Genomic DNA, 26,645 nt, shown 5'->3' with positions numbered 1-26,645 from the left:
CCGCTCGGTATGCTTGATGAGTCTGGCTGTAGATGCTCTTAGCATAGGGTTTTTTTCACGGAGGTACACCTCATTTGGCATTTCGGCACCTAAACTTTGATGGCCCGGTCCTGCCGCACATGCGGTGACGAGTTAGTGAAAATTGACATTTGAACCTAAAATAATCTGATTTAGAAATTTTTCACAAAATGACATGTTTGTACGGCGCCATGCTTTTTTAACACAGTATAGACACAAGCACTCATATATACGTGCATACACTCATCTCTAATCGCACAGATGCACACCCTATATCTATAAGCACCTCCGAAAAGACTGAGCCGGCATATTATCTTTACTCATAGGCGGCTTGTTGTCGACGGGAACATCTTCTCTCACTGAACGCGCATCGCCGAAAATGCTGATATAAATGCAGGATAAATGTGAGCACCAGGACTTGAACATCTTCTCTCACTTCCTACATTTTATGAATATTTTTTAAAACCGGTTTATTTTTTGCTAAAGTTTGGTAAAAGGGCTAAATCTGTCAATTTTCACCGCGAGTTGCTCCTCCCCTGCCCGCCGCCGAAAGCATTCCACTCCTCAGATGCCTCGCCGACCAAACCCAGCAGGCCTCCCGCCGCTCGGAGCGGCCTCCCATTGCCCGGCGTGTCGTTGATCTCGCTTTTCGAGTCAGATGATCGGCGGCGGGATAGACGTTGGGTCTCGGGCTCTCCGTCTTGGGCCTGACGGCCTCGGATGCATCGGCCGTGGGGGCAGGGATCTCGTTTCCATCTCGGCCCCGCGCTAGCTCGTCGTGCCTATGTACGGTCGGCCTCCCCGTCCCAGTGACTCCAAACGGTGATGATGCCGCTGCGCGGGGGCATCGTGGATGGGGACGGTCGGCAGGGAGGGCCAAGGGTGGAAGCAGAGTCATGCGTGGTGGGCATTCGCCATCCTCCTTGGCGTCTTCGGTCCAAACATACTAGCTGCTCGGCAATTTTTTTCTTCTTCCCCCTACCGGCATGTCCATGGTTCCGAGTTTGGATTGGTTCTGGCTGGAATCGTTGATTCATAATACCAGTGGAATCTTCCGGATTGCAGGCAATGAGAGCCAGTAGCCGGAGTATGTGATTAGAAATTCCTCACTGGTTGTCCTATAGTATTAGCTAGTTATACTTGTCACTGCTTTAGTCGATAATTTTATTCGGTTAACATTTGAGAATATGGGAGGCAATAATATGCATCTTTTCAAGAAACTAATCAACAGTATTTAATTATGTTTTTTTTCTCTGATGTGATGTGAGCATCCATTTTGATAATATGTTATATATATATATTCTATTCAGCATACCATGCTCAATCAATCAGTTGGATTCCGGATTATATATAGCTGCTGGTAATGTCTTGGTTGTGTTAACCCTATTAGGATCATGAGAATGTCGTCGTTATCCCATATGTTGTTAGCACTTTGTCCACAGTGGTTTTCATTAGCTAGCTTAACAGGGTGTAAACTTCCGGAATTGGTTCTTACCCATGCTGCTTTCTAGATACTAATGAAGGTAGACACATCTTCTGAAACGAGTTAGAATATAAATGAGTCAACGGCAATGCATTGATTGATCCATAGACCAGAAGTTTAATCTCTTTTTCAAAAAAAAAGACGCCTGCAATATCCTTTCAATCTGGAGTAGTATATTGCCTGAAGTTTTCAGGTTCAAGCTCAGATGTAAAAGTAACATTATATATAGTTGAAAACAGACAAGAAATATGTGCTACTTTTTCACCCGTGAGCAAGCTACTTTTTCACTGACTTGTCTGAGATTCTCTCCACTTTTTTGGTAAAGAGTATCGGGAAGACGAAGAGTGAGAATAGAATCTCTCTGAGTTATCTGAGATTCTCTGAGTTGTCTGAGATTCTCTGAGTCGTCTTGGGAATACGAGAAGCCGAAATGCAGCGCAGGCTCAAATGACAGCTCTATACTGTTGGCATGTGCGTGCCCTTGCAGTCCATGGACGCTCTCTCCATAAGTAAGACCAGACCAGCATTCCCTTCCACACTGCAGCAACCTCTAGCACCACGGTGAGCTTCTTCTGGCAAGTGACTCTCTTTGTTTGCAAGTTATTCATATCCTCTCTTCTTCCACATCTGAATGGAGCAGTAGTATATGGTTTCTAGTTTCATTGTTGTTTTCCTTTCTTTCTATTTCTGCTGGTTTTCAGAAGCTGGTTGGTAGGATATAGTACAAAGCAGTCATGCTGTCCTACCATGATACTATGAGTTTTCAGAAACTGAATGTTATATGATTGTTTACCATCAGTGTTTCTTTTCTGTTCTAAGAGACATCAGTGGTTGATTCATATTAGATCTGCATTTTATCCCCCTAGTAGCATCACAAATGGAGCCTAGTAGTCAATAGATCCAATCAGAAATTTATTTTCCCTATGACAGATTTGCATATTTTGCAAACTATCTCATGTAGGGGTACATGGTAAGCAAAACTAATGGTTCGACAGAACCAGCTCTGATCTATCAGACTGTTCATCTTTGTTCCTCTTGTACAGCAGGGAGCAGAGGAGGCAGGGTAGTAGTGCGCCACCACGTACAAAGGCAGAGGAAGACGACCGTGGAGGTAGCATAGTTCTCTAAGTCTCCGTTTCTAGCACGGTTTGCACTATCCAATTCAGGCTGCTTCCCAAATAAAGCATGGAGTGCATATCTGCTGTCAAAATCGTGCTCTGATGTATAGCATGTACTCCCTCCGTTCACAGATATAAGATGTTCTACCTTTTTTCTGATTCTGATGTGTATAGACGCATTTCAGTACGTACATGCAGACTATGAAAAACATCTTATATTTGTGAACAAAGCGGGAGTAGTATATTAGATTCCTGGAACATTAAGTTTGCATATATGCAGTCAGTATTTTTTCTACAAGAACCAAGTGCATGTATTATGAATCATTAACTTTCATAGTCTTCCGCAAAACTTTCACTTTCAATCCAGCATACATGCTTCGCGTACATTATTGCATAATTGTCAGTAACATGCATCCAGCATACATGTTCCTTACGATTACGAACCACAAATTTGATCATGGAAAATCTACTTCAACAGCAAATCATTTTTACCTTTCTTCTCAGAACATCTAGTCCGAGTACAAAACATTCAGTCCAAGCACACATGGTCACACTTGAAATTCAGTCACAGAACTTACCACACAAGCTTGCATCTGCTCATACTTCAAATTTGAGTAACATAAGCGTAGGCATAAGGGGGAAGAATGCCCCAAATAACATGGGTCTTATGATCATCAAATCTCCTAGAAATATTTAGGCCGTCACACTGACCGCGAACGGAGGGACCTTTGCTTTTGCACTTGGGACTTGGGAGAGGGCATCACAGTGATATTCTATGATTTTGGGGTATCTTGGTTATGAAAACACATGATATATGGTTCGTTTTACAGAACATATCCAAGATGAGTGATCCATGTGAATGCTGCCAGATCAAGCTTAAGTTTCTAAGGCAGATCAATGGCAACTTCGTGCACAGCCTGGTTAGCTATTTCTGCCTTTCCTAATTTCCTAATTCAGTGGGCTGTCCGATGTTTCTAGAGTTTTTTGTTGCCTCAAACATTTTTTGCACCATTCCTTCTTCTTACAGGTCATACCGGAGTGGTTTGTGAGCCAATTTGGAGGAAAGGTCTGGAGAACAGTCAAACTAGAGTCCCCTGATGGTAACGTCTATGATGTTGGAGTTACCGAGAATATGAACCGAACAATTTTGAAGTCTGGATGGGCATCATTTGTTGATGCCAATAAAATAGAAGAAAATTATTCATTGATGTTTCATTACCTTGGAAACGCTCGCTTCAAGGTTACAATATTCGATTCCAGTGGTAAGCAGAAAGCGTCGTGCTGTGCTAGGATGGGAACTGCTGCTTCTGATGTTAGGAACCCAAGCACATTTGATGTTGATAATTCTAGTAGTTCTTGTGGTGGTGGTACTCAGTCTTCACCAAGCGAAAGATCAGATTCAGATGGAAGCCAAAAGGAAAGTTCGTACGGTTATAAAAAATCAGCAAAGAAGGCTGCAATATCAGATTCTTCTGAGGGATTATCAGGTAAGTTGTGTACTGGGATTATTCAGTTACCTCCACCACATGTCCTCTTACTGTTGAAACTTATTTACAGCTGAAGACAGTCTATCTAGAGACAATTTGGTGGAGTCATATGATGTACAGGAGCATTTGAATGACTATGTCTTATCAGGGAAATGTGATCTTACAGTAGCACAGGAGGCAAAAATACAAGCACTTGTAGAGAAAATTCGATCTGAAATCCCGGTGCTTGTTGTACAGATGAAGAAGACCAGCGCAAACTTTGGTAATCTGGTATGGTAGTTTTATCATCCGCATTTCTTATGAACTGCTTAACTTCTGTAGCTACTCACAGTTTCTAGTTATTAACTTGTGATCGATACTATTTCGGAAACACGGTTTCGTTCAAAATATTTCGGTATTTTCAAATTGCTTTTCTAAATACGTTTGAACCTCTTTTAATACATGGCCCTTCGCATAGCCCAGTGGTAGCCAATTGTTCTAATACCTATCAGGTTGAGGTTTTGCTACTCATTTTTTGCATTGTTTTGTCTTCTTATTCAGCTTTATGCCTGATGTAGAATTTTTTTGCAAAACAAATGCATCACTGAGATCCGAACCTGAGTCTACAAAGTGGATATATGGAAAGCACCATTGGATGTATCAGTTTTTTGAATAGAATTATTGTTACAACACTAATGTATCCAATTGCTCAAATTCAAATTTATCTAAATTTTATTTCACATTTTACGAAATTTCGCAAATTTTGATGGTTTTAAGGTTGGGCGAAATTTTCTTAGTTTCAAAATTCTAGATCTAGGGTCTGGTTCTAACCCCAACAAGCCTATGAAGGATACGTTTGCAATAAAATATATATCTACATTACTAAATCAATATTATTGTTGCCTTATCAGTTGAAGCCATGTGTATGACAGTCATAGAGTATTGTGTACTTCGTCTGTCAGATAAAACAGCTCAACAGTATCACCATCTATTCTATCCCATTTTCAATTAGATAATACGTAAGGACTACGCACTCAAGTACTTCCCATGTGAAGCTACAAATATCATACTTCAGCTGCCAAGGAAGAACAAGGAATGGAAGTGCAGATTTAATCCAGGTCGGCGCAACCTTTATTTGGGCTACTTTGTCCATGACAACTGTGTTCAAGAGGGAGATATCTGCCTCTTTCAGCCAATAGCAAAGGTCAAGGAAGGAAGATTTACAGTTATTGTCCATCTGCTTCACAAAGAGAGCGTTCATCGTTCCCCTGGTGGAACAGCAGGGATGACACACACACCTACCGACGGAAGAACAGGCGCAAAGACATCCTTAACAGCCCGCGTTAAGGAGGAACCAGCCACTGATGGTATGGCACACACTGCACATAAGACATAACAGATGCTAAAATTTATGGGCCACATTTCACATGAAAAAAATGATTTTGTTTTCATCAATTCAGCCTGATTCTATTTAAAACCTATTCAGGCGAAGATATGTCATCATTGGGACATAAAGAGGATGGAGACAATTCTGAGGGAGCTCCTGAAACCCCCTTCATACTGCCAGACAGAGCCTCTATAACGCCAGCACAGGAGCAGAAAGTGTGGAAGAAAGTAGAAGCCATTGAGTCGACAGTACCAGTTTACGTCGCGATCCTGAACAAGTGCAATGTTTCTCGCAAATACGGCATCACGATAGTAAGTTCCGTAAATAGAAAAGATGTCTACCAGTTCCTCAACAATAAATTTTCTTATCTGCATCCGTGTTACTAACATCCTCCCCGCATATGCACATAAACAGACCATGGGCAAGCAGTACGTGTCAAGGTATCTCGAAAAACAGTACTTCACCGGGCATCGTGGAAAGAAAAATGTGATCAGTCTGGTGCTTCAACGGGAGGGGAAGAGTAGGACGTGGGACACGGAGCTGCGACGCGGGACTGATCGCATGAGGATCTGTAAAGGATGGGTGGCTTTCGTCCGTGGCAACCGCCTGCGGGTGGGTGACCTCTGCCTCTTCAAGCTGATGGAGAGCGAGGAGCCGCTGAAGATGATGGTGTACATCATTCGCCGTGAGAAGTGCTTAGACTGAGGCATGGTTGGCCTCTTGCTACTCTGGTTATTGCCAAATGATTCTGAGAGGAAGGAACTTGTTTATTTACCTGTCGTCGGAGGTTTTCTCAGTGGCTTATTAGTTCTTTCTGCGCTTTGTTATCTAGACTCTAGAATGACTTTGGATGGTCAAGTTTGAAGTACTAGTTATGTGGTTCTGATGAGTTCTGTCGGCGCTTTGTTATCTATGGTGACTTTGGATTGTTAAGATGATTTGAACAACTTATAATTATGTGTTGTTGAGGTTTGAGAGCCTATTTTTTTGCATGGTTGATGCATTTTCGCTTTGGGCCGCAAGAGGGGCAAGACCTCTTTGGGCCGTATGAAGAACAGAATGTGGTTACTCTTTCAAGAACTGAGGGCCTACAAGCCACCGTGGAAAGAACAAATTTGACATATGCGTGGAAAGTCACTACCGTACAAGCCACCGTTCCATTCCAACCCGTTAGCACTCCAGACCGGACACTGTATCGGTCATGATACGCAGCAAATACACCCAAGAAACTTGTGAGAAGTGGATATGCGTCTGAAGAAACGAACTAGTCACTGCTGGGAGACAAGGATTAATTTCCATGGAACGTGTACAGAAAACAAACGAAGCTATTTTGTTTTTCTAGAGAAAGACAATGCGGACATATAGAATACACACACACCAGGTGTACTAGAAACGGAGCATCCATATGGGAAAAAAAATGGGGACATGTAGAATACAATAGAAACTAAGCATCCATAGGGATAAGTCTCTTACTTTTTGTAATAACCCCTGCAATTATGCTAAATAAGTGTGGTTTTGTATAAGTTTCACAAGAATGAGTAAATTGCCCATATGCATGAGCATAGTTTGCAAAACATAATCTCATAAAAAAATGGCGTTAAAAACATGTTTTCCCTGGTTAGAAATACATGATGCTTCAAACAAGTTCAACAAATATTTGAAGATATTTTCATTTGGTCTCACTACATTTTTTGAAAATAAAAGGTATATTTCACATGGAATTTGTAAATGCTTCAGCTATGCTCAAAGTTGGTCAATGTTTACATAGATTTCACATGGTCCTAGACATTTCTTACCGGCCATAGATTTCTAATTCAAGTTTCATATTCGTCATTGTTCATGTTTCTCATGGTCATCCAAATGAAACTCCAATCACTATAAAACTCCATTGTAACTCATGAAAGTCTGACGAAACCACTAAACAACACTAAAGCCTATTATAGAACCCACAAAATAAAACAAAGAAAATTATCTAAATCCACCGACTAATCATGTGCAGTTTCAGTGGCCCGCGTAGCCGCTTGATCACATTTGATCCTAATGTCCCCACACGCATTCGCCATTTCGGTTGCCAACCAAGTGCTTCCGCACCTTATCTCAGGAAACTCCATCGTTGTCTTACCCCATCCATTTCCCTTCCTCTCCGAATTTCATCACGTCTCTCTCTCTCTCTCTCTCTCTCTCTCTCTCTCTCTCTCTCTCTCTGTGTGTGTGTGTGTGTCTCTCTCTCTCTCTCCATTGCATAAAAATCTAGCCCGTCATGAGGCCATTGGGGCATTCCTACGAAGCCGTCCGAACGGTGCTACATTACACTCTCCTTTGCCACCGTTAGATCCCGTTGAAGAGTACTTCCCCCCTACGTTGCAACAGACTGCCATGGAAGCGCTTCCCCCAAGCGGTTGTCATCCAATTGGCGCTATGCATCTCCCCATGCGAACATGAGGAGAGAGGTCGGTGGTTGCCACTGCGAGACGGGACAGTGCTTAGACCGTTGTTGCGAGAGGCATTGCACCTCTGTTCTGATGGGGCGGCAGGGTTACTGTGAGTCGCGCTGCATGGTATTGATGTTGCAAGGTCCACGGTGCTGCGAACATGCATTTGTTGTTGCGAGCCCGTCTAGTGATGCTATCCCCATTGTTGCTAGGGGCATTGCTTCGTATAGTGTGGCGATAAGCAGAGGGGGTGCTGCAAGGTACAACTGGTGCTACAAGCCAATGCTGCGAGGCTGTCGAGGTGCTATGAGACGAGCGACAACCATTGCTTGTCGAAACTACGAGGACGGCGAGGTCTAATGCGAGATCGAGCACATACTCCTGCAGGGGGACGGCGGGGTTCCTGCAAAAACCACTAATTGACAGGAGTGTGCTAGACTAGCCCACACGAGTGCATCCGTGAGCATGTAAATTTTTTAATTTGAATGCTTCGGTTATTTGCAATTTCTGTCATTACCAATCAATATGAACTTATTCTTATAACCAAACCATTTCTTGACATTTGTCAACAATTTTGGAATTTTAAATTGTGTATGAAAATTTTATAGACTTGAACACTTTTTTTTCAAAATTGTCAACAATTGATGGTGAACACAAATTGAACAACAAGAAGAAAAGATACTTTTAAAATTTATATATGTTTTTTGGGACGCAAACATTTCTTAAATTTGTGAACAGTTTTTTTAACTAGAACATTTAATAAAAATTTAAACAATATTTCAAACCAAAAACATTTTTTAGTATTACAAATAATTTCAATTTTTAAACAGGTTTCAAAAATAATAATAGTTTAAAAATGTGTAAATGAATGAAAAAGAAAATTAGAAACTGTCGCCGTAGCGGGTGGAGCTAAAGACCCAAGCGGCCAAGCCCATGCTAAGTAGCGAGTGGAGCTCGCTCCGTGCACGCCACATGGGCTGACTCGGCCAGAAGGCCCAAACCTGTGAGAGCCTTTCGGTCACGCGTGCACCCAGCCGCCCATAGTGCATAATTTAGTCACGCCCTGCTGAGCTACGAAAATGGCGGTGCAGAGCTCTGCTATATAACGCGATGGAGTGTCATAATACAAAGCAATAAATTTGACGACTTTGCTCGGTGTAAACTGAACACCTAATCGAGTAAGCCGGTTAATCAAGTTATTGGTTAGCTGCTTTGTCCTGTTCACTTTGGTTTATAGTTTTGCTAACCGAAATTTAGAATAAACTGAATGGTAAAATCCGAGTTTGCGGTTTCTACCGCCCATCCTGGGATTAAAGAAAAGTTCACAAGTTTTAAAAAAGTTCATGGATTTAAAAAAAGTACACGAATGTGACAAAAAAATCCGTGAAATTGAAAAGGTTCATTTATTTGAAAAAAAATCATGAATTTGACAAAGAAGTTAATGAATTTGACAAAAAAAGTTCGTGAAATTTAAATGTTTTTATCATTAAAAAATCATAAATTTGATAAAAAATCATGGATCTGAAAAAGTTTACAAAATTGAAAAATATTTATTCATTTGAAAAAATTACGGATTAAAAAAGTTCACAGATTTGAAAAAGTTCACGAATTGAAGAAAATGTTCAAAATTCTGAAAATTAAAAAGAAAAGCTGAAAGTAAAGAAAAATAAAAAACTGCATAAAACCAAAGAGAAAAGGGCCATAGAAAAAGAAAAATAAAAAGAAAACCAGACTGAGAAGATGTACACCACGAATAAAAGAAGTAATTAGGCACATCAAGTGAGTTGTCCTAGTAGGGTATAGTAGGTGGAAGTGATCCAAGAGGTCTGGCCTAGGACGAAGGGGTGTGTGACGCTACTCCATGTACAATGTATAGGTATATGGCGGGCGAAGAATTTATAAAATATGACTATCATCCCCTTTCTCATGAAGAGTATGGGCTAATCTAAGTCGTTCTTGTGTTTATGTGGTGTATCAAAAAGTGTAAATTAAAGAGTCAATTACACCACAGATGTCTGAACTTGACGAGAAAAATCAGTTTGGTGCTAAAACTTGCGGCATACATTGAACCGGTGATAGAACTTGGCTTGGGCGTGCATCTACGGTGCTAATCACATTTGTATATGCACAGTGTGCTGACGAGGAACGCTAACGTGGCGCCGGACCCGGCGTCGGTGACTGGAAGGCGGGGAGGAGGGCTTCTGGCCTGGTTTTTGCGGAAAGCACCCTGGCATTTTTTTCTTCATAGAAAAGCCCCTGAATGAATACCAAATCTTGCAAAAATACCGTGAAACTTAACAAAGTCTCTATGATCATTGGGGCCCACCGTCAGTAAACAATTGGAAGAGATATTAATCTTTTCCTAATAATAATAAAGCACGGGTTGAGTCTGTCAGGTTCACCGTCGCGGCGTTTTTTTAAAAAAACCTTTGCTTTTTGAAAATAGAACCCGCAGTCCTTTCTTTAGCGAATCTGGGAAAACGCTTCAATTTTACAAAAAAGACCCTACGTTTGTTCGATATTTAGTCCGCGGTCCCTGATTCATCTTATCCAAAACTCCTCCCTTTCCAGCGACGGCAGCGACGGCGGAGCACGAGCAGGTGAGGGGCGGCGCCTTCGTCGGACGGCTAGCCGCGGCGGAGGAGAAGGCGGACGCCATGGGTGCGGCTACAAACGAGGCGGAGGAGAAGGCGGACGCCGTGGGCTTGCTGCACGGTTACAGCCGAGGCGGAGGAGAAGGCGGACGCCGTGGGCGTTCATGGAGGATGGTACGCCGGCCGCCAGTCCTCTCTGGCCTCTTCTGTTGTATCCTTCTCAACCTCCGCCTGCTCCTATCGTGATTTGGATGGAAAATTGGAGGCCGGCTGTGTCCTTCTCCAACACAAATTGATGTAGTGCCCGACCCGGATTTGATTGGCTGCTATAAGAAGCAAGGGTCCTCGGCCGGAATCTCCATCAGGTTTTGCCCTTCAACCATAATCTCCATCATCCTGTTAAAATTGCAATTTTTGACCAAACATCCAATGTCGCCGCCAAGTTCGCCGGAGGAACAAGAACGCCCGCCGAGTCCTGTGGTGGCTACACGAGGGGTATGTATCCCCTCGAAGCTACGCCACGGCGCGGTAGAGCCTGAAGTTCGTCAAAACTTGACCTGACCGTCACTGACGCCACCTTGCTGCCGCTGTTGCTGGAGATGAGCTGAATAGCAAGCTTTGGTTGCCTCTTTGCTTCCACTTTACTGCTCATCGACTATCTGTAATTGTAAAACACCTAATACGATTCTTCAGCACTTGATACTGGTGGTCATGGTCTTCTTCTCTTATTGTTGCGAGACTTGGTTTTAGTTAGTAATCTTGAGATCAAGTGTACTCATGGATTGCTTAGATGGAGGACCACTGTTGGTTTTGTACTTAGATGCGATTGTGAATCATGTACGGTTCAATTCAGATTCATGTGGTATTTTTCCTAAATTTGTGCCTGCCTGAACATTATTACTATTAAACTATGAATAATGATTTTTGCAATTGTAGGAGAATTTCTTTGCCGCATCACAAGAAAAACAATTTGAAACAGAGAACTGTACAGAACCTTCTAATTATTGTATGAACTTGCTTCACTTAATTTGAACTGCATATTTTTCAGTGCAATTAAGTGCCTGGTGCCACTTGAGAGAATAAAAGAATGATCCCGCAAAAAAAAAGAATGATCGGCTATTTTTTTCACAGATATGATTTAGTCAACACTGATGTCCGTCTGCAAAAAGCTTATTCTGATTTGGAGTTGATTTTTTTTTCAGGCCCTTAAGATGAGTGATGAACATCCGTTGAGCCGTCCAATGTTGCCTGTGGCAACTACACCGGAGGTATGAATCCCCTTCATATTAGTTTGTATATGTGAGCCCTGGTACATGTACAATGCGTCTATTACTGCGACACTTTTCTCCATATATACCTTGTAATACTTTGTTTTATCTAATAGAAGCTGGGTGTTTTCCCTTCTGTCAGGGAAAGAAAATTTAGAAGAGCATGAAGTACATGTTTATTTTCGTATATATTTTGGGATCATTGCATAGTGAGGAACATTAAGGTTATACTTAAAAGATGAGAGCATATTCTTCAAGCTGAGAAGTAAACTATAATTGCCAAGAATCACAATCATCACAGTTATCAGCCATGCAAGAAATCAAATGCCAGGTCTAAAAGTCCAACTCAAAGAACTAAGAACAAATAGGACTGCTTTTTTAGGTAACAGTGCATTTTAAAATATATAGTGGCATAATTCGCATTACTATTCCCTGATCTTCCTCCTTGCCGAATTTATGATTGTCTTATACTATATCTGTCAACTTCGCAGCCGTCGTCTCCTTTGACTTCACCGCCATCATCTCCGTCGACTTCGCCACAAGACAATCTGCCACCACCTCCGCCGATTTTGCCGGAAGACCATCAGCCGTCACCTAGACCTACTTTGGTTCAGGTACTTTTGAAGCATCTGATGGGTCTCGTATGTTTGTCAAATCGCCAGTTTACTACAGCAAATATAGCTACTGCCGACAGTAGACTATATTTCACTTACAAGCAACACATCATGCACTCCTACATAGATGGATTCTGTTTGTACTTGAAAGAAGCAGAGTAAATTCGTAAGGAGTGTTTAGTAGTTCAGTACATAGGTGGCCAGAACAAAAGTAGTTCACAAATAAGTGATGGACGGGTCTCAATTATATTCAACAGGGCATGATGTTTACGAAAATTACTGCTCACCGTATTTTGACAACTAGAAAAATGCAGTTCTGTTTGAGAATGTAAATGTAGGAATTTTTTTTAGGTTCTGCACTGAGTCCGCGGCTCTCACAAAGATGTAGGATAAATGAAATGTCAAAAAGATCATATTACTTCTCATGTAATGGATCATAATGTGTGTCTTGATCTTCCCTGTTTTTTTTTATGGTTTTGCAGCCTAGAATAGTTTGACATGCGCATATATAGCTACTTAATCAACTGAGTTCCTTTATGATGTGTGGTAGACCACATTTGCTGATATGATTTACTTTCTCATTCTAGAATTTTTAAACATGCACATATGTATTGGTAATTTTTATCTCTATATACTTTTACCTTCTACATACTGGATTGTAATTTTTATCTCTCCTTTAAACAAAGCTACTGTCAGATGATGCTTCTAACGGTTGGAGGTTTACCTTTTATTTTTGTTGTGATTGCAGAAAATAGATGACAACACTGTAACTTAATATTACACAGAACATTGAGGAGGACTTTGATAACCGACCTTCAAAAAAAGCAAAAATTTCTGAATCAAGTGTTCTGGAGCCATCACCTATGTCAACATGTACTCCAGTTTCTGAGTGTTTTGAATCGATTGTGCCAAAATCAGATAATTAGATAGATCCGTGCTCCATTGCCATCACCTCCATCCCCATCTAGCTCGACATTATCTCAAGAACATCGGTCGAGCCGTACAAATGGCGCCTGCAGCGGCTACACCAGAGGTATTTATCCCCTTGATGAAAGCTAATCACTGCATGTAATCCCCTGTTTTAGTTGTTGTTTCTGGCCTGGTTATACAGGCAGTTTTCAACAGCAGCAGACTAGCATGCCCAGTCTGAACTTTTAGAATGTTTTCCCAGTTCATGTTCAACTTTGATCCTTTTTTCAGTTAAAGTTCAAAGGAACTTTCCTGTGTGAATCTGAGAATCTCACTGAAACTTGTTTCATTGTGTATATTGAGCCTATCGAGTCGAGTTTCAGACTGATCGTAGACAGACCTCGGTTTAAGCTGTGATGCTAATTTGATTTGTGTGCTGCACCATCATCCATATCTTGGATTTCAAGCAGTTCCATGGCAAATCAAATACATTTTTTTCTTTGTTTATGACAGTACATATTTGACAGGTTAAAGCATGTACTGTTGTGATAATGAGCACCTTATATTGATAATGATCTCCATTTTGGCTATATTCATTTTCCGTAACAATGCATGAATTCGGATATCATTTTGATATTCCCTTATGTTGATTCAAGTTTGCTCAGAAATCTATGGAGTTCAGCGTAGTTTTTATACAGTAGAGCAACACTGATGCAAAAGTTAGAACAAGTCTATGTACTAGCGTCAGTAGAAATGACCAGTAATACATACTATAAAAAACAAGCCAGCTGTTGTCTTGCGTACATTTACGGGACCTTTATTGGGTTCCATGAACAACAAATGGAACATAATTTACATAGGATTACATACAAGAGTTACTGCCATGGCATGTTTCTAGAACCCATTAAGAGTTACTGCCATGTGCTTTTGTGTTTTTGTTTTGGGGCTTTCAGTTGGTTTTTTCTAGCATTCAGTCCAGCTAGGTTGGGGAATGGGGATTAATTTGGGATCGGGGAAGGAAGAGGCACAAGACGATTTTTTTTTTTGAAACTGGTGCTCGCAGACGAGAAGAGGCACGAGACGAGATGAGGAGCTCAGCTGGCAACGGTGCAGTTTAGGCTAGGCTTAATACGTAGGCCAAATGTCAATGGACAAAGCCCGCAAAATAGTGCAAAAAAATTACAAATGAAATTAAAGTGCGGAGCTGAAATAGGTAATGACAAACATTGTTAGGGTACGTTCAAATTTCATCGTACTAAAAGAAATACTTAATGTAAACTTATTTGTACATTGTATAAATTGGGTTACTAATGTTGCATAATGACACATAGAGCAGGTTATATTTCATTTCTAGCCCGGTGCAACGTACAGGCATTTGTACTAGTATATGTAGAAAAAGAGGTGCGATGTGGTTCACACCACGGACATCACACTAAGATGGCAATGCTAACCATCGCACCAAGTCTAGCTTGGTGTCAACAGGGGATAGTTATATACGTGACCTCACCCTAACAAGACTGCCATGTGGGCCCCAGTGTCAGTGACTGGGCCGCACAGGCGAGGGCGTGTGCGATGGAATTTTATTTTTCGCACAAAAGAGACCCTTGATTTTTCTTTAATAACAACCTGAGACGTCACTAAACATCTCTATGACCTTTGGGTCCCATCCTGCAGGATACATTACAAAGATCAAATTGATATGCAAAATATTGTGCCTCACAGGTTCGAACCAAAGACCTGATCCCATCTGGTCGGCTGCCCAAACGGCTTAATTCGGCTGCAGTAACTGCAGCCCATTTTTCACGTGTTATTTTTTAAAATTATAAATAATATATATAAAGCCGCAAAAAATACATACAAATAAAATAATGTTTATGTAATTCTGAAAAATATTGTTGTCTAAATTATTTTGTATGTAATTATAAACAATATTCTTATTTAAAATAATGTTCATGTAATTCAAAAAACTGTTCTTATGTAAACGAATATTCCTGAAATTCTAAAAATATATGAAAGTGTTATTTCAAAATATCTATATAATTAAAATAGTATTGAATTATAATAGTATTTATGAATTATAATAATTTCATGAATCATAGAAATATTACTAATTTATTCAGAAGTATATTCATGTATTCAAGTATTTTTAGGCTGTATTCATGCATTAAAAAATATTCATGTGTTTAGTTTATGAGAAATATTAATTATTGAAAACAATGTTCATGTAATTCTAAAAAATATTTATGTATTACTTGGAAAAATATTTATAAAACTAAAATAACAAATATGAATTATAATAGTATTTATCAATTGGAAAAACTATGGTGTGCAAAATGGGGCGCGGTCGCTCCAGGTCATTTAAGCTGCATGTGCGTGAACCGTATAGGCATCAACGTGCCTTTGGTGTTGTGGCTAGCATGATTGTTTTATTGTCGTGAGGTCGCTTGTTCGAAACGGCACTTCGTTTTGGATATTAATTTCCTTTTGTACTGTTTCCTGATCGGTGGGGCCCAAGGGTCATAGAGATGTAGTTACGTTTCAAGGGATTTTTCCAAGATTTGTATTCAGTCAGGGGCTTTTTTGTGAAAAAAAATAATTCCAGGATGTTTTCTGTAAAAAAACAGGCCACACGACCTTCTTCCCGCCTTCCGGTCACTGACACTAGGTCCCGTGCAATGTTGGCGTGCCTCATCAGCACACCATGCGTATATAAACATGATTAGCATCGTAGATGCACGCCTATGCCAACTTTTGTTACCGGTTTAATATATGCCGTAAGTTTTAGCACCAAACTGACTTTTCTTGCCAAGTTCAGGCACCTGTGGTGTAATTGACTCTAAATTAAATCAAATGTTAAAAAATCAGCCACACAAATACGCACTCAATAAATATATATACTGTATATACACGTCTATCGGTCTATGACCATAGCCGCGTACATGGATGGACGACGCATGAACTCAATCAAGTTCACTTGCCGAAGGTGATGGGGTAGACCCTATCGGTGCTGGGGTAGAACAGTCCCCAGTTCTGCTCCACGCCGGCCTCTTTGAGGTTCTCGTTGAACATGGAGAACACGTACGTCTCCACCTTCCACGGCCGCCGCGGCGTGCCCTTCCCCACGTGGCTCACCAGGTTCTGGTTGTACGTCCTCGCGTTCTCCACCGACGCCTCCTCGCCGCCCGCCGACGGCCACCCGGTCTCCGACACCACCACGTCCACGCCGCTCACCCCGAGCCGCTCCACCGCCGCGTGCACCGCGTCCACGCTCGCGTCGAACATGTTCTGGTACCCGTACTCGCCGTCCTGCACCACCGTCCCCGCCGCCGTGAACAGCATGAAGCTCACGTCCATGTCGCCGGCGGCCTTGTACGTGTAGACGAAGTACGGGTACAGGTTGGCGAGGAGCGGCGCGCCGGTGCGCTCCAGGAACTGCAGCACGGGGAGCAGGAACGGCTTGGACTCGTCAGCGAACTCGCCGGCCGACGGCGGCACGTGCACGGCGATGGTGGCCTGCGATATCGCCGTCGTGACCTTGACGGCGTCTCCCAGCCCGGCCGCGGCCAGCGCGCCGTGCATGTTCTCCATCGCTGGGACCAGGTACTGCGTGTCGCTGCCGGCCACCTCGTTGCCCACGGTGATGTACCGGAAGGACACATCTGGGTGTGCCGCGATATTGGCGCGGACCCACGCAGAAGCCGCGGACGCGCTGGAGGCCATCTCGGGGAGCACGTAGTTGGGAGCACCGACGATGACGCCGATGCCGGTGCCGGCGAGTGCCGCCAGCGCGTCACTGTCCGGCGCGTAGAGGCGCACAGAGTTGAAGCCGTTGTCCCGGAGCATGCCGACGACGGTGCTCGGGGGCGGCAGGTTGTTGGCGCTCATGCCGTAGCACACGCCCACCGAGGCCGCTCCTGCACAAGTATACCCCATCGTACGTTACCGATTTGTACGGCACACTAGAACGTGCCAAATTGTAACCACTGTTGAAGAGTGAATATCTATATGTGTGCACTTGTGTATATGCGTGGATGAATTGCTCGATCGCCGCTCAGTCGATTTATACAGACCCAAACCGTGCGTGTTTAGTAGTAGCGTGCAGAGAGAAGCAATGAAGAAACAATCATAATATTGTGCACCGTAACATTGGCATCGCTTAGAAGGATCCGTTAACTTTGATTGTTAGCTATCATTCTGTTGGCGGCAATTGAGAAATGGTAGGATACGGACGGTGGATTGTTCACGACGCATGCATGCAACGTTACGTTGCACGATAGGAGGAAGCATCCACAAAATGGCGGGAAGGTCGACACGGTTCGAAATTCCTTTTCGACCCTATTCTTGTCTTAGTTTGGAGGCAGGCCGCTATCAACCCATCACTGACATTTTGGTTGGATGTACACCTGCCAGTTCCTAATTTGTGCTGGTTTTTTCATTACTACGTCTGTCCTGGTTTATTAGTCCTATTCGTATTTTATGTCAAAATTTGACCATATATTCAATTAAAAAAATGTTAATACATGTCATCAAAAATATATCGTATGATTCGTATTTGAACATAGTTTTCAATGATACTTTTCTGTGTGACATGTATTAATATTTTATTAATTAAATCCACGTCCAAAATTTGACACAAAGTATTAAGGGATCAATAAACCAAGACGAAGGTAGTATCTGATAGTGTCTTTGATTGGTACATATATCTAACTTTTCTTTATGGAGGAATGTTCTGCACATTGTTAGAAAACATAATTTTTTTAGGGGTGGAGAACATAATAGTCGACTACTTGACTATACCACTATACTAGTGCTTTACGGCCCACCCGGAGCACAATGCACTTCTTTTCTAAGGCCCACTCAGCATGCACTTCTTGGCTAGTCCAAAAAAAGAGTACTCACTGCATTAGCAGCCAGTGGCAGAGCCTTGACTTTTTTTTTTTGCAAAAGACAAAAAAACACCTTTCACTGACTACACAAAAAAAATCTCACAACATTTCACTGACTGCATGCAAGTGTATTGGAAATTCGAAGAAAAAAACAAATAAAAATTTCTGTTCCAACGTCTGCAACACGGCCGCTACATAGTCCACTTCGTGCCCCGTCCATTCTCAATCGTACAGAATGCAAAATTCCAAGGAGATATGAACGCATATATATGTATGTACATGGTTCGACTAATTAAAGGCACTTGGCATAGCCGCATATATATACTTATATGCACAAGCACACAAATATGGCATATCCATATGCACACGGTTCTATTTATCAGCTAGCTATATACATTTCGCCAGACACAGACAGGGTGATGGTACGTGTCAGCTAGACTATCACGCATCACGCAAGTTTTTGTTGAAGCTGCTGCAACTGATTTGGAAGCTGTTGTAACTCTTAATTCAGTTCTGACGAGAGTTACAGATTTGGAAGGGCATTTCTACAATGTGTCTTAAAAAAGTGTGCATTTTTGTGGCATTGATGATTGTGGCAAAATAAACATTGTCATGGCATGTCCTCGTGGTCGACCGTTCGGCATGCCTCTGAGTACGAAGTTGGAGCAGTAGTGTCACGAGGCGATGCGGCGGCAACGATGCTTTGTGATGGGCAAGTCAGGCTATGTTGCTGTAAGGTGTGCTTCTCTCTCCTAGGAGACTGACCGAAGTCGGAGCTGTTTGGTCCTCGAAGTGTTCGGCTGATTGTTTGGCATAGCCCACGAGGGTTCTTGCATGTTGCTAGTTGTGTGTGCTCTTGGTAGCTCGTCCACGGTGAAGTCGGAGTCGGTTGCTCGGGGAGAGGTGATGACGATGATATTGTAGGCAATCTCAACAATGTCCATTGTATGACAAGCTGTGTGTGCGCGCGCGCGCTTGTGGGTAGCCTGATAGGTTGGAGTGTCCTATCTTGTGGGCGTGTTGTAATGGTTTTATGCCCGTCACTACAACTCATCATAGTTTCATAATAGCTATATGTAAGTCGCCTGAATTTAGAAATTGGGTCAGTCGAATTTCACGTGATGGAAGGAACAACCGGAGAGATGGAAGGAGCTCACCGGAGGGAAGGAAGAAGCACATCAGAGAAGTCCTCTGTGTCTATCTTAGGGTGGCAGGCGACCCCAATATCTATCTTAGGGGTGTGGGGGGTGGTGCCGGTTCACCGAAAAAAACAGACCATCGCCAGGGCTAGAGGGATGGCCGGTGGCGGCGATAGCCGACGGTGGACAATGGTTGAGGGGACGTCGGGGCGGCGAGGCTGGCGCAGGAGCACCGCCAGCCGCTGGCAGTGGTGGATGGTCTAGCTGGTGGTCCATGGGGGCGGTCGGGGAAGAGAAAGATCGAACATAAAGTGAGGAAGAAGTGAAACAATGTCATACCGTTTCGAGATTGAAGATGAAGCCTTGGAAGTTGGATCTTAATCCAACGGTTGAAATAGAAAGTTAGAAATCGACTTGTCCCTTTGAATTTCGAGGCGGCTGTCTTCTAGCGACTCCCTCACAGTATTGTGTTCGATGCTCAAATTTGTGCGTGCAGATTGTGTTCGTTGTGAATTAACCGACATTCAGGTTATTTGTCCATGGTCCGGTCCGTCAGCTCTAGCGGGTGGTTGGGAGGCCTGCTCGTGTAGGTGTGGCATGTGTGGACGTGTGGTGGAGCATGTTCGCATTATCATTGTTGTGAAGTTCCTGCCGCAAATAAAATGAACAATTTCCCCCTCTCTCGGTGCATAGTGTGTTGACTAATCACAGTTGGTTTGGTTTGTTATAAGTAAATTGTGAAAACAGGAAATGCTGTTTAAAATCAGAATATTCTTGCATTACAAAAGCTTGCAAGATAATATTGTAGATGAGGCCGTTGACTGAAACAACGTCATATTCGGTACGAAAAATATTCCATAAAAAATATGAAAAACATCTTAATCCAGTGTTGGTCCACGGGACAAAGAGAGAAAGCACGGGTGGTGGGGGGCCGTTCTCGCAGCTTTAGGGTGAGTGGATATCAAGTGGATGTCGACGAGCTCTCTTCGCCATGGCTTTGCATGCATGGGTGGAGGCGTGTGCTCTTTGAAATCTTATGTCTTTCAAACTTTGTTTGGCTTCTGTTGAATTTTTCCTGCTTTCTCCTGTGAAATTTGCTTGCATGCATGAATCAAGAGATGCAAAGGCCCAGAGAATTACTCTTCCAGTACCTTGAAGAAAGAGGGGCGCATGCACTTGTCAATTTGTGATGAATAAGGATTGTGCAAGGTCTTTCTATGGGAGTGGATTCAGTACGTGTTGCGTATGTGCGAACAGTAGTTACTTCTAAGGATCACAAGTTAATCCTTAGGCGCTGCAGCCCAGAGAGAGAGAGAGAGAGAGAGAGAGAGAGAGAGAGAGAGAGAGAGAGAGAGAGAGAGAGAGAGAGAGAGAGAGAGAGAGAGAGATGACTTACTTGTAAGGATGGAGGCGAAGATGACTCCGAGGAGCAACGCCATGTGGAGCATAGAAGAAGCAACTCCGGCTGTTCCTTGCGCCGTTGCCGTCTTCTCTTGCCCCAACGCCGATAATATGATCGATATATAGTCTGATCAAAGGCTGCCTCTCTACTTATCAATCGGCGTAGCAAGTAACAAGAAGTACCTGAAGAAATTTTCCGCTTGCTGGATTATATAGATATAGATAGGATCAGAGAAAGCCGGTGGATGGTACCATGCTATGGATGTTTGGCCCGAGACCAACCAGCATGGATACGGTCTCCACTGGTCAGAGATTGATTGATCGGTCAGCTGGCGCGTGTCAATCCACGACCCCGACAACAACCGGCCGATCGATCGACGGTACATTTGCACTCGGGCCGGTACACGTCGTCCTTGCAAAACGAGATTTAAAGCGAGGGTCTTCACTCACCGGTATTGACTTTTAATATATGGTTTGTTCGCGCCTAACATCCGTTGAAAAACTTGAACAATAGCAATTTGCACTTGTTATGAAGCGATTGACTATTTTCCACCGAGTTTCTATGCCCAACCACATGTTGTGTAGCATTCCAGGTTATGCAAATGGTGAAATACTTGAGATGTCTCCAATGTGGACTCTTAAACCGCCTGCATTCGTCCGGACCGAGCGGTTCGGAACCATAATGCCATCCAAAGCGGTACCCCATCGATCGGTGGACCGGTCTGGACGTCCGTTTTCCTGCAAACCGGTGGCAACTAGGGCGGGATGGTTTGCTGGAGTCCGGATTACTGCCACATAGGACTCTCATACCCTGGGCCCACTCGAATCCCCTCGTTGTCAAATTCTCTTCCACTCTGCCCCTGCCCCCCCCCCCCCCCCCCCGCCTTGCATCCAGACCCTCTTCGTCCAACGACACCGATGTGCCTCTCTAGCCGCTCCCGAGCATCGTAGGATGTTCGCAGCCCGCACCAACGTGCCTGCTTCCTTGTACTACGCCACCGCCCGTCAAGATCCCTCTGCAGCCAGTTATCGTTCGCCCTCCTGCCAATGATGTCCATGAGGGACAGCACACCCGATAGATGATCTGTAAAAATATAGAGGCGAACATTTAGTAAACAGGGTTTGAGCGGTTGGCTCCTACATCATTGTCCGTGGACTGGGCTGGACCAATCCACGGACGGGAAACCGGGTTCGTTTTGGGGGTCAACGTTGGAGATGCCCTTACGACCTTTTTTTATGGAGAAACTTTCAGTATACTCATCATCTGTCATGGCAGAGAACACCAATAGTAACAAAAATTACAACTAGATTCCGTGGGACAATCTAGCAATAACTATAAGCATTGAAGTGAGCAAAAGGTGCACTGCCATCATCGCCCATCTCACCGGAGCTGGCAAAACCTTGTTGTGGTAGACAGTTGAGAAGTCATCATGCTAACCCTCACAGGGCCCAACGCACTAGAACATTAACTATCACCGCCGAAGAGAAGCGTAGATCGGAATAATCAAATCTATGGACACACGGCCGGAGAGAAACGAATATTTGATCCAAACTGATCCACCGAAGACCTGCACCCACCGAATTTCGCGAGATCCGACGGACACACACCACAACACTCCTTCTGATGATGCTAAACTCGCCATCGGGACAGGGATTGGGCGTGGGAGATGTTATTCCTACTAGGGAACATTGCCGCCGCCACACAACCCCAACCAAGACGCTAAACCAAATAAGAATGCGAGTAGGGTCCCTCCCCCAGTGAGGCCATGGGTCCTTTGGCACCTTCACGGCCCAAAGGTCATGGGTGGCGAGGTTTGACCGGTGTTGGCCCCAGCAAGAGGAGGGGAAACCCTAGGTCGCCTGGGAGTCACTTCTGAACAGGAGGAGAGCGCTGTAAATACTTAGGACTTTAGCCATGAACGATGTGATGACTTTATCTCCCGACGCCCAGCCAGTAGGATCAATATAAAGTATATCAATTCTCTAGTTTCAGCACTGCACTATGGCCAGAAACTCCACATAGTTTGCGACCTTATCGTGATGAGCACGCAAAAAGAAGCTCATCCCTTGTACTCAAGAACTACCTCCGTTGGGTTTATTAGTCCCAATCGCATTTGGGGGTCAAAGTTTGACCAAATATTCACTAGTAAAATGTAATGCATGCCACAGAAAAATTGTTTGTTAGACTCATATTTGAATGTAGTTTTCAAAGATATTTCTTTTTTTCAATGTATAACTTATATATTAGTTAAAATCACGGTCAAAATATTATTAATTCAGCGGGACTAGTAAACCAGAACAGAGGTAGTAGCCAGTGATGAAGTTATAGTGGCGGGCACCTTGCTCGTTACTGCCTTACTGGTAAGTTTTTTCAGCCTGCCACTAGTAAGTGATTCGGTGGTAGTGAATGATCATTTGAAGCAAGGAGGACATCAAGCCAAGTGGACAATATACTTCCTGAACTGTTCGTATGAACCTAGCTTGTTACTCAATATTGCTTCAAGTTTATGTGTGTGTCATAATAGCCTTGATCTCTCTATTCTGCTTCCAGGTTCCAACCAACATGCATGCACACACCATCCAATCGTTGACTATCTACCAATCTTTAGCCATCTTTCAGTTGTTGGAGAAAAAAGTACATATCTTGGCGTTTTATGCTAAAGCCATTTTGTACAACGTACTGCATGCATGCTTTAACCATAACCACCGATGAAGGCACACATCACACATTAGGCGCACCAAATTGCTCGCACCCGCAGTGTGGCCAAATAGTATGACAAGCTAGAAAGCCTAGGAAGGACTGTCAGTTTCCCCCTTTCTGACTATAAACGCTGGCCTTTTGTGAACCAGACATGAGAACAACCAACACTTTGTGCAGCAGAAAAAAAGAGACCCATGACATGATTTTCAAATCTTTTCTATTTTGTCGTCTATGTCCAACCGATCTCTAAACCAGTGGCATAATCCGATGAGCAGACATGCAAGTATATACTCCCTCCACCCATAATATAAGAGCATTTTTTACACTAGTATAGTGTCAAAAACGATCTTATATTATTGGACAGAGGGAGTACTATAGACTAAAAATTCTTGCCCTTTGTGTTATGGGCAACCTATGTTACCCATGAAAACAGAAGGTCGAAAATGAAAGAACGTGAATAAACATACATGTATCCAGAACAATCCAGTTGGTTTGAAGTGTTGGAGAGACTTCACTTTCTTTCATTTTCGGTTCATTATCCTTACCCATATCCATCATTTTGAGCTAACATTCGTGATGTGCCATATCAATTAATATTATATATTTCCCAATTTTTGTATTCCAGATATCTCCATCCTACCTTCAACGATGTGGGCTCAAAGAATCACCAGTTGGAGCCTATTGCCGAGCCTGGTTGAATAATTTTGGTTTCTTCTTGGCTAGCTTAGAGCAACTCTAGCAGATGCGCCATATTTTGGATCTTTAAAATCGTTATTGATGCGATCGCTATAAATTATGATGGCTCTAGAGTCTATGTGCGAACTCAAAGCCACTATAAAGAAAGCCTTCCAAAAATTGTTGCTGGTGGGACTCATTTGTCATGGGCTAATAAGAACTTTCTCTTCCCCATCTCATCAACAACAATTGAAGAAAATTCAAGCTTGCTTTGAACTTGATTTCCACAATGCTTACTAGCACGATTTCAACTAACGAAATGAAAATACAACTAATTTATTGAACCGTAAATATCTAGTGTGGCCTTTTCCTATATTTGGAAGTGACCTCAGAGACGAGATTCTTCGGGTTCTTCCACTTCCGTAGTCAGGCGGTCTATGAGCACATGTGTGCCTTCGTTGCGGGAGTAAGCTACAACATTGTACCCCTAGGAGTGCGGCTTCCCTTTCTGCCAAGCAGTAGTTGTCATGAAGGCAAGGTAGCGGTGGGCGGCGGGGAAGCGCTCCATCCCAAGGGTTGATTCAGCCTGGTCGAGCACATCCTCCTTGACCCACTTAGTCCACGACCAGGCCCTCTCCCAGAACTTCCTCTCGCCGCGGTCCTCTTCGGTCTGGCAGGGGAAAGATCCGCTAGGAGGGCTCCACTGCCCCGACATGGCAGATGTGGGTGGTTGTGGCACCGACGACAAAGATGGGTGAGTAGTGGCGCCCTGAGGGGGCGGGCCGGTTTATATACCCACAAAAGGGAATGCTCCGACAGGAAATGGGGTTTGAATTGACGGCCGTGGTTGGGAAATGGGTGCGACACACGGCATTTGTCATTACTGGATGCTCTTCATAATGGTTGCAAAAGTGGTTGTGCTATTGCCAGGAGTCTAAGGTGGCAGACGTACGAATGACAGAATTATTGGCAAGACTGGATATAGGAGCAAGAAAATGACATCAAACTTCACTCCTCCGCGAGCGGTTGGGTTTGGTGCTCGCTCCATATCAGAACCCCTCCAGCCTACATATTTATAGGCTAGCAGGCTCGATTTGAAGCGGCCTGCAAGAAATATGGAGGCCAAGGCCATTATGGTGACTCTACAAGACCTAATTTTGGGTTTCAAACAAAAATCAACTGTTAGTATGGTGATCGGCGTACATATGATTTGAGTTTGCTAGAGCTATCAGATGATCTCATTAAGACTGCCAGCTCTTTGCCATTATTTCTTCTCATGTCCCCCTTTTCTGAGTAGGCTCCTTTGTTTACACTAATATCTACAAGCATTATATTTTATTTTGTTGCGAAACTGCATACATTATAGTTGTCCCTGCTAGTAAAGGAGTTCGAATGGAAAGCAGAACTTTGGAACTAAGACGATGAAAATGGTCATAAAATCATATATGTAGTCACGTACAGGTGCCAAATAGTGTTGCACTGCCATAGGTCCTTAGTTGTGCCAGATGTCAAACATTTCCCGAGACTTCCGCACATAGGGATCGGGCCGTTGACCAAACACAAAATCATGTTGGCGTTGTGAACCAGACCATTTACCATTCTACGGACTTTTGGTTGTTTGTTCGGTCAATTATTATATGCTAGCGATGGGCTGAACGGGTTTTTATTTTTTTCTTCTTCTTGCAACTGCGTTAATTTTTACAAATGGTGATGATATTTTATACAATGTTCTTGAGTTTTAAAAACAATACACAATTTTTTTCAATAATTGTAAAATATTTCCCAATTTTAATATATTCAAGAACTTTAAAAATGTTCATGAATTTCGAAAGCTATTCACATTTCTTTTAAAAAATAATTAAATTTGGAAAAAGCACGCCAATATGAAATTAATTGCATATTTAAAAATGTTCATCAACTTAAACAATTTATAAAAACTAATGTTCATGAACTAAAAAAATCTCCAATTTTAGTTGAAGCATTTAAAAATGTCATGAGTTTCAAAATATTTGATAATTTGAAAAAATTAATAATTTAAAAGGTGTTCACGAATCAAAATAGAAAATGGAAAATCGATAAGATTTTTTTAATAAACAGAAAAATACAAATTCAAAATAAATTTGCCAGAGAAAAGAATGAAGAACAGAAAAGCCCCACTAAACCGGGATATTCATAACACAGAAGCAGGAAACAACACCGTGTCTCGAGTGGGCTGGCCCATGTAATCACGGGAAAGGCATGCTTATGTTGACACACCCAGCCTTACAGGCGGAATATGATTTACCCCCCCTCTTCACACGGCTCTCAATTGTATATAATTTTTTTAAATGAATTAAATTTCATCAAGTCATTTCTTTGAGGCATGCAAGCTGTGGCGGGACATTGTAGACCAATCTTGGCTGCCCAACCAGCCCACAACGACAAATGTACCGCTTGCCAATTGGCAACATATTTAGGAATGAAATTGAATCAGCCCATTACCACACCGTTTTCTAAAGAAAACAATTCCCAAGCTCCGCCACTGCATGCAAGCATTAAATATTACTTACCCAAT

General features: G+C 42.9%; 3 protein-coding genes across 12 annotated transcripts; 2 read left to right on the top strand and 1 right to left on the bottom strand.

Moving 5' to 3' along the window:
* Positions 1-1,940: 1,940 nt before the first annotated feature.
* On the top strand, positions 1,941-6,440 carry LOC123080653 (B3 domain-containing protein Os03g0619600). 5 transcript variants are annotated; one of them, XM_044503582.1, is made up of 8 exons: positions 1,941-2,062; positions 2,548-2,612; positions 3,450-3,539; positions 3,647-4,106; positions 4,177-4,376; positions 5,098-5,452; positions 5,572-5,783; positions 5,887-6,440. In XM_044503582.1, the coding sequence occupies exons 3-8, from the start codon at positions 3,462-3,464 to the stop codon at positions 6,175-6,177; spliced, it is 1,596 nt and encodes a 531-aa protein (XP_044359517.1). In that variant the 5' UTR covers positions 1,941-2,062; positions 2,548-2,612; positions 3,450-3,461; the 3' UTR covers positions 6,178-6,440. The 5 variants fall into 5 exon arrangements, with proteins under 5 accessions (XP_044359517.1, XP_044359515.1, XP_044359518.1 ...); XM_044503580.1 differs by having other exon boundaries at positions 1,946-2,062; positions 2,545-2,612; XM_044503583.1 differs by lacking the exon at positions 2,548-2,612 and adding an exon at positions 2,752-2,803 and having other exon boundaries at positions 1,977-2,062.
* Positions 6,441-10,441: 4,001 nt separating this feature from the next.
* Positions 10,442-13,879, top strand: LOC123080652 (PX domain-containing protein kinase-like protein). Of its 6 annotated transcripts, XR_006438513.1 has the most exons (5): positions 10,442-10,863; positions 10,942-11,119; positions 11,701-11,766; positions 12,258-12,380; positions 13,129-13,879. XR_006438513.1 is itself a non-coding variant. In XM_044503577.1 (4 exons), the coding sequence occupies exons 1-4, from the start codon at positions 10,562-10,564 to the stop codon at positions 13,153-13,155; spliced, it is 327 nt and encodes a 108-aa protein (XP_044359512.1). In that variant the 5' UTR covers positions 10,442-10,561; the 3' UTR covers positions 13,156-13,879. The 6 variants fall into 6 exon arrangements, 1 of the variants encoding a protein (XP_044359512.1); XR_006438511.1 differs by lacking the exon at positions 10,942-11,119; XR_006438509.1 differs by having other exon boundaries at positions 10,942-11,766.
* Positions 13,880-16,150: 2,271 nt separating this feature from the next.
* On the bottom strand, positions 16,151-20,813 carry LOC123080651 (lichenase-2). Its single transcript, XM_044503576.1, has 2 exons — positions 20,711-20,813; positions 16,151-17,203 (listed from the first exon to the last, which is right to left on the bottom strand). Exons 1-2 carry the CDS (start codon positions 20,760-20,762, stop codon positions 16,260-16,262), a joined length of 996 nt encoding a protein of 331 aa, XP_044359511.1. The 5' UTR covers positions 20,763-20,813; the 3' UTR covers positions 16,151-16,259.
* Between the last annotated feature and the right edge of the window lie 5,832 nt (positions 20,814-26,645).

Source organism: Triticum aestivum, chromosome 3D, assembly GCF_018294505.1.
Source record: "Triticum aestivum cultivar Chinese Spring chromosome 3D, IWGSC CS RefSeq v2.1, whole genome shotgun sequence".
NCBI lineage: Eukaryota > Viridiplantae > Streptophyta > Magnoliopsida > Poales > Poaceae > Triticum > Triticum aestivum.
This window is presented reverse-complemented; position numbering and strand designations above follow the sequence as displayed.

What these genes read in the sequence shown, in the direction of transcription:
- LOC123080652 (XM_044503577.1), top strand. Translation starts at nt 10,562, where the DNA reads ATGGGTGCGGCTACAAACGAGGCGGAGGAGAAGGCGGACGCCGTGGGC. An exon ending in GTGGGCGTTCATGGAGGATG is followed by an intron (nt 10,673 to 11,700) that starts GTACGCCGGCCG and finishes TTTTTTTTTCAG; the next exon opens with GCCCTTAAGATGAGTGATGA. An exon ending in CTAGACCTACTTTGGTTCAG is followed by an intron (nt 12,381 to 13,128) that starts GTACTTTTGAAG and finishes TTGTGATTGCAG; the next exon opens with AAAATAGATGACAACACTGT.
- LOC123080651 (XM_044503576.1), bottom strand. Translation starts at nt 20,762, where the DNA reads ATGCTCCACATGGCGTTGCTCCTCGGAGTCATCTTCGCCTCCATCCTT. An exon ending in CTTCGCCTCCATCCTTACAA is followed by an intron (nt 17,204 to 20,710) that starts GTAAGTCATCTC and finishes ATACTTGTGCAG; the next exon opens with GAGCGGCCTCGGTGGGCGTG.
- LOC123080653 (XM_044503583.1), top strand. Translation starts at nt 1,992, where the DNA reads ATGGACGCTCTCTCCATAAGTAAGACCAGACCAGCATTCCCTTCCACA. An exon ending in GCAACTTCGTGCACAGCCTG is followed by an intron (nt 3,540 to 3,646) that starts GTTAGCTATTTC and finishes TTCTTCTTACAG; the next exon opens with GTCATACCGGAGTGGTTTGT. An exon ending in GGAGGAACCAGCCACTGATG is followed by an intron (nt 5,453 to 5,571) that starts GTATGGCACACA and finishes AAACCTATTCAG; the next exon opens with GCGAAGATATGTCATCATTG.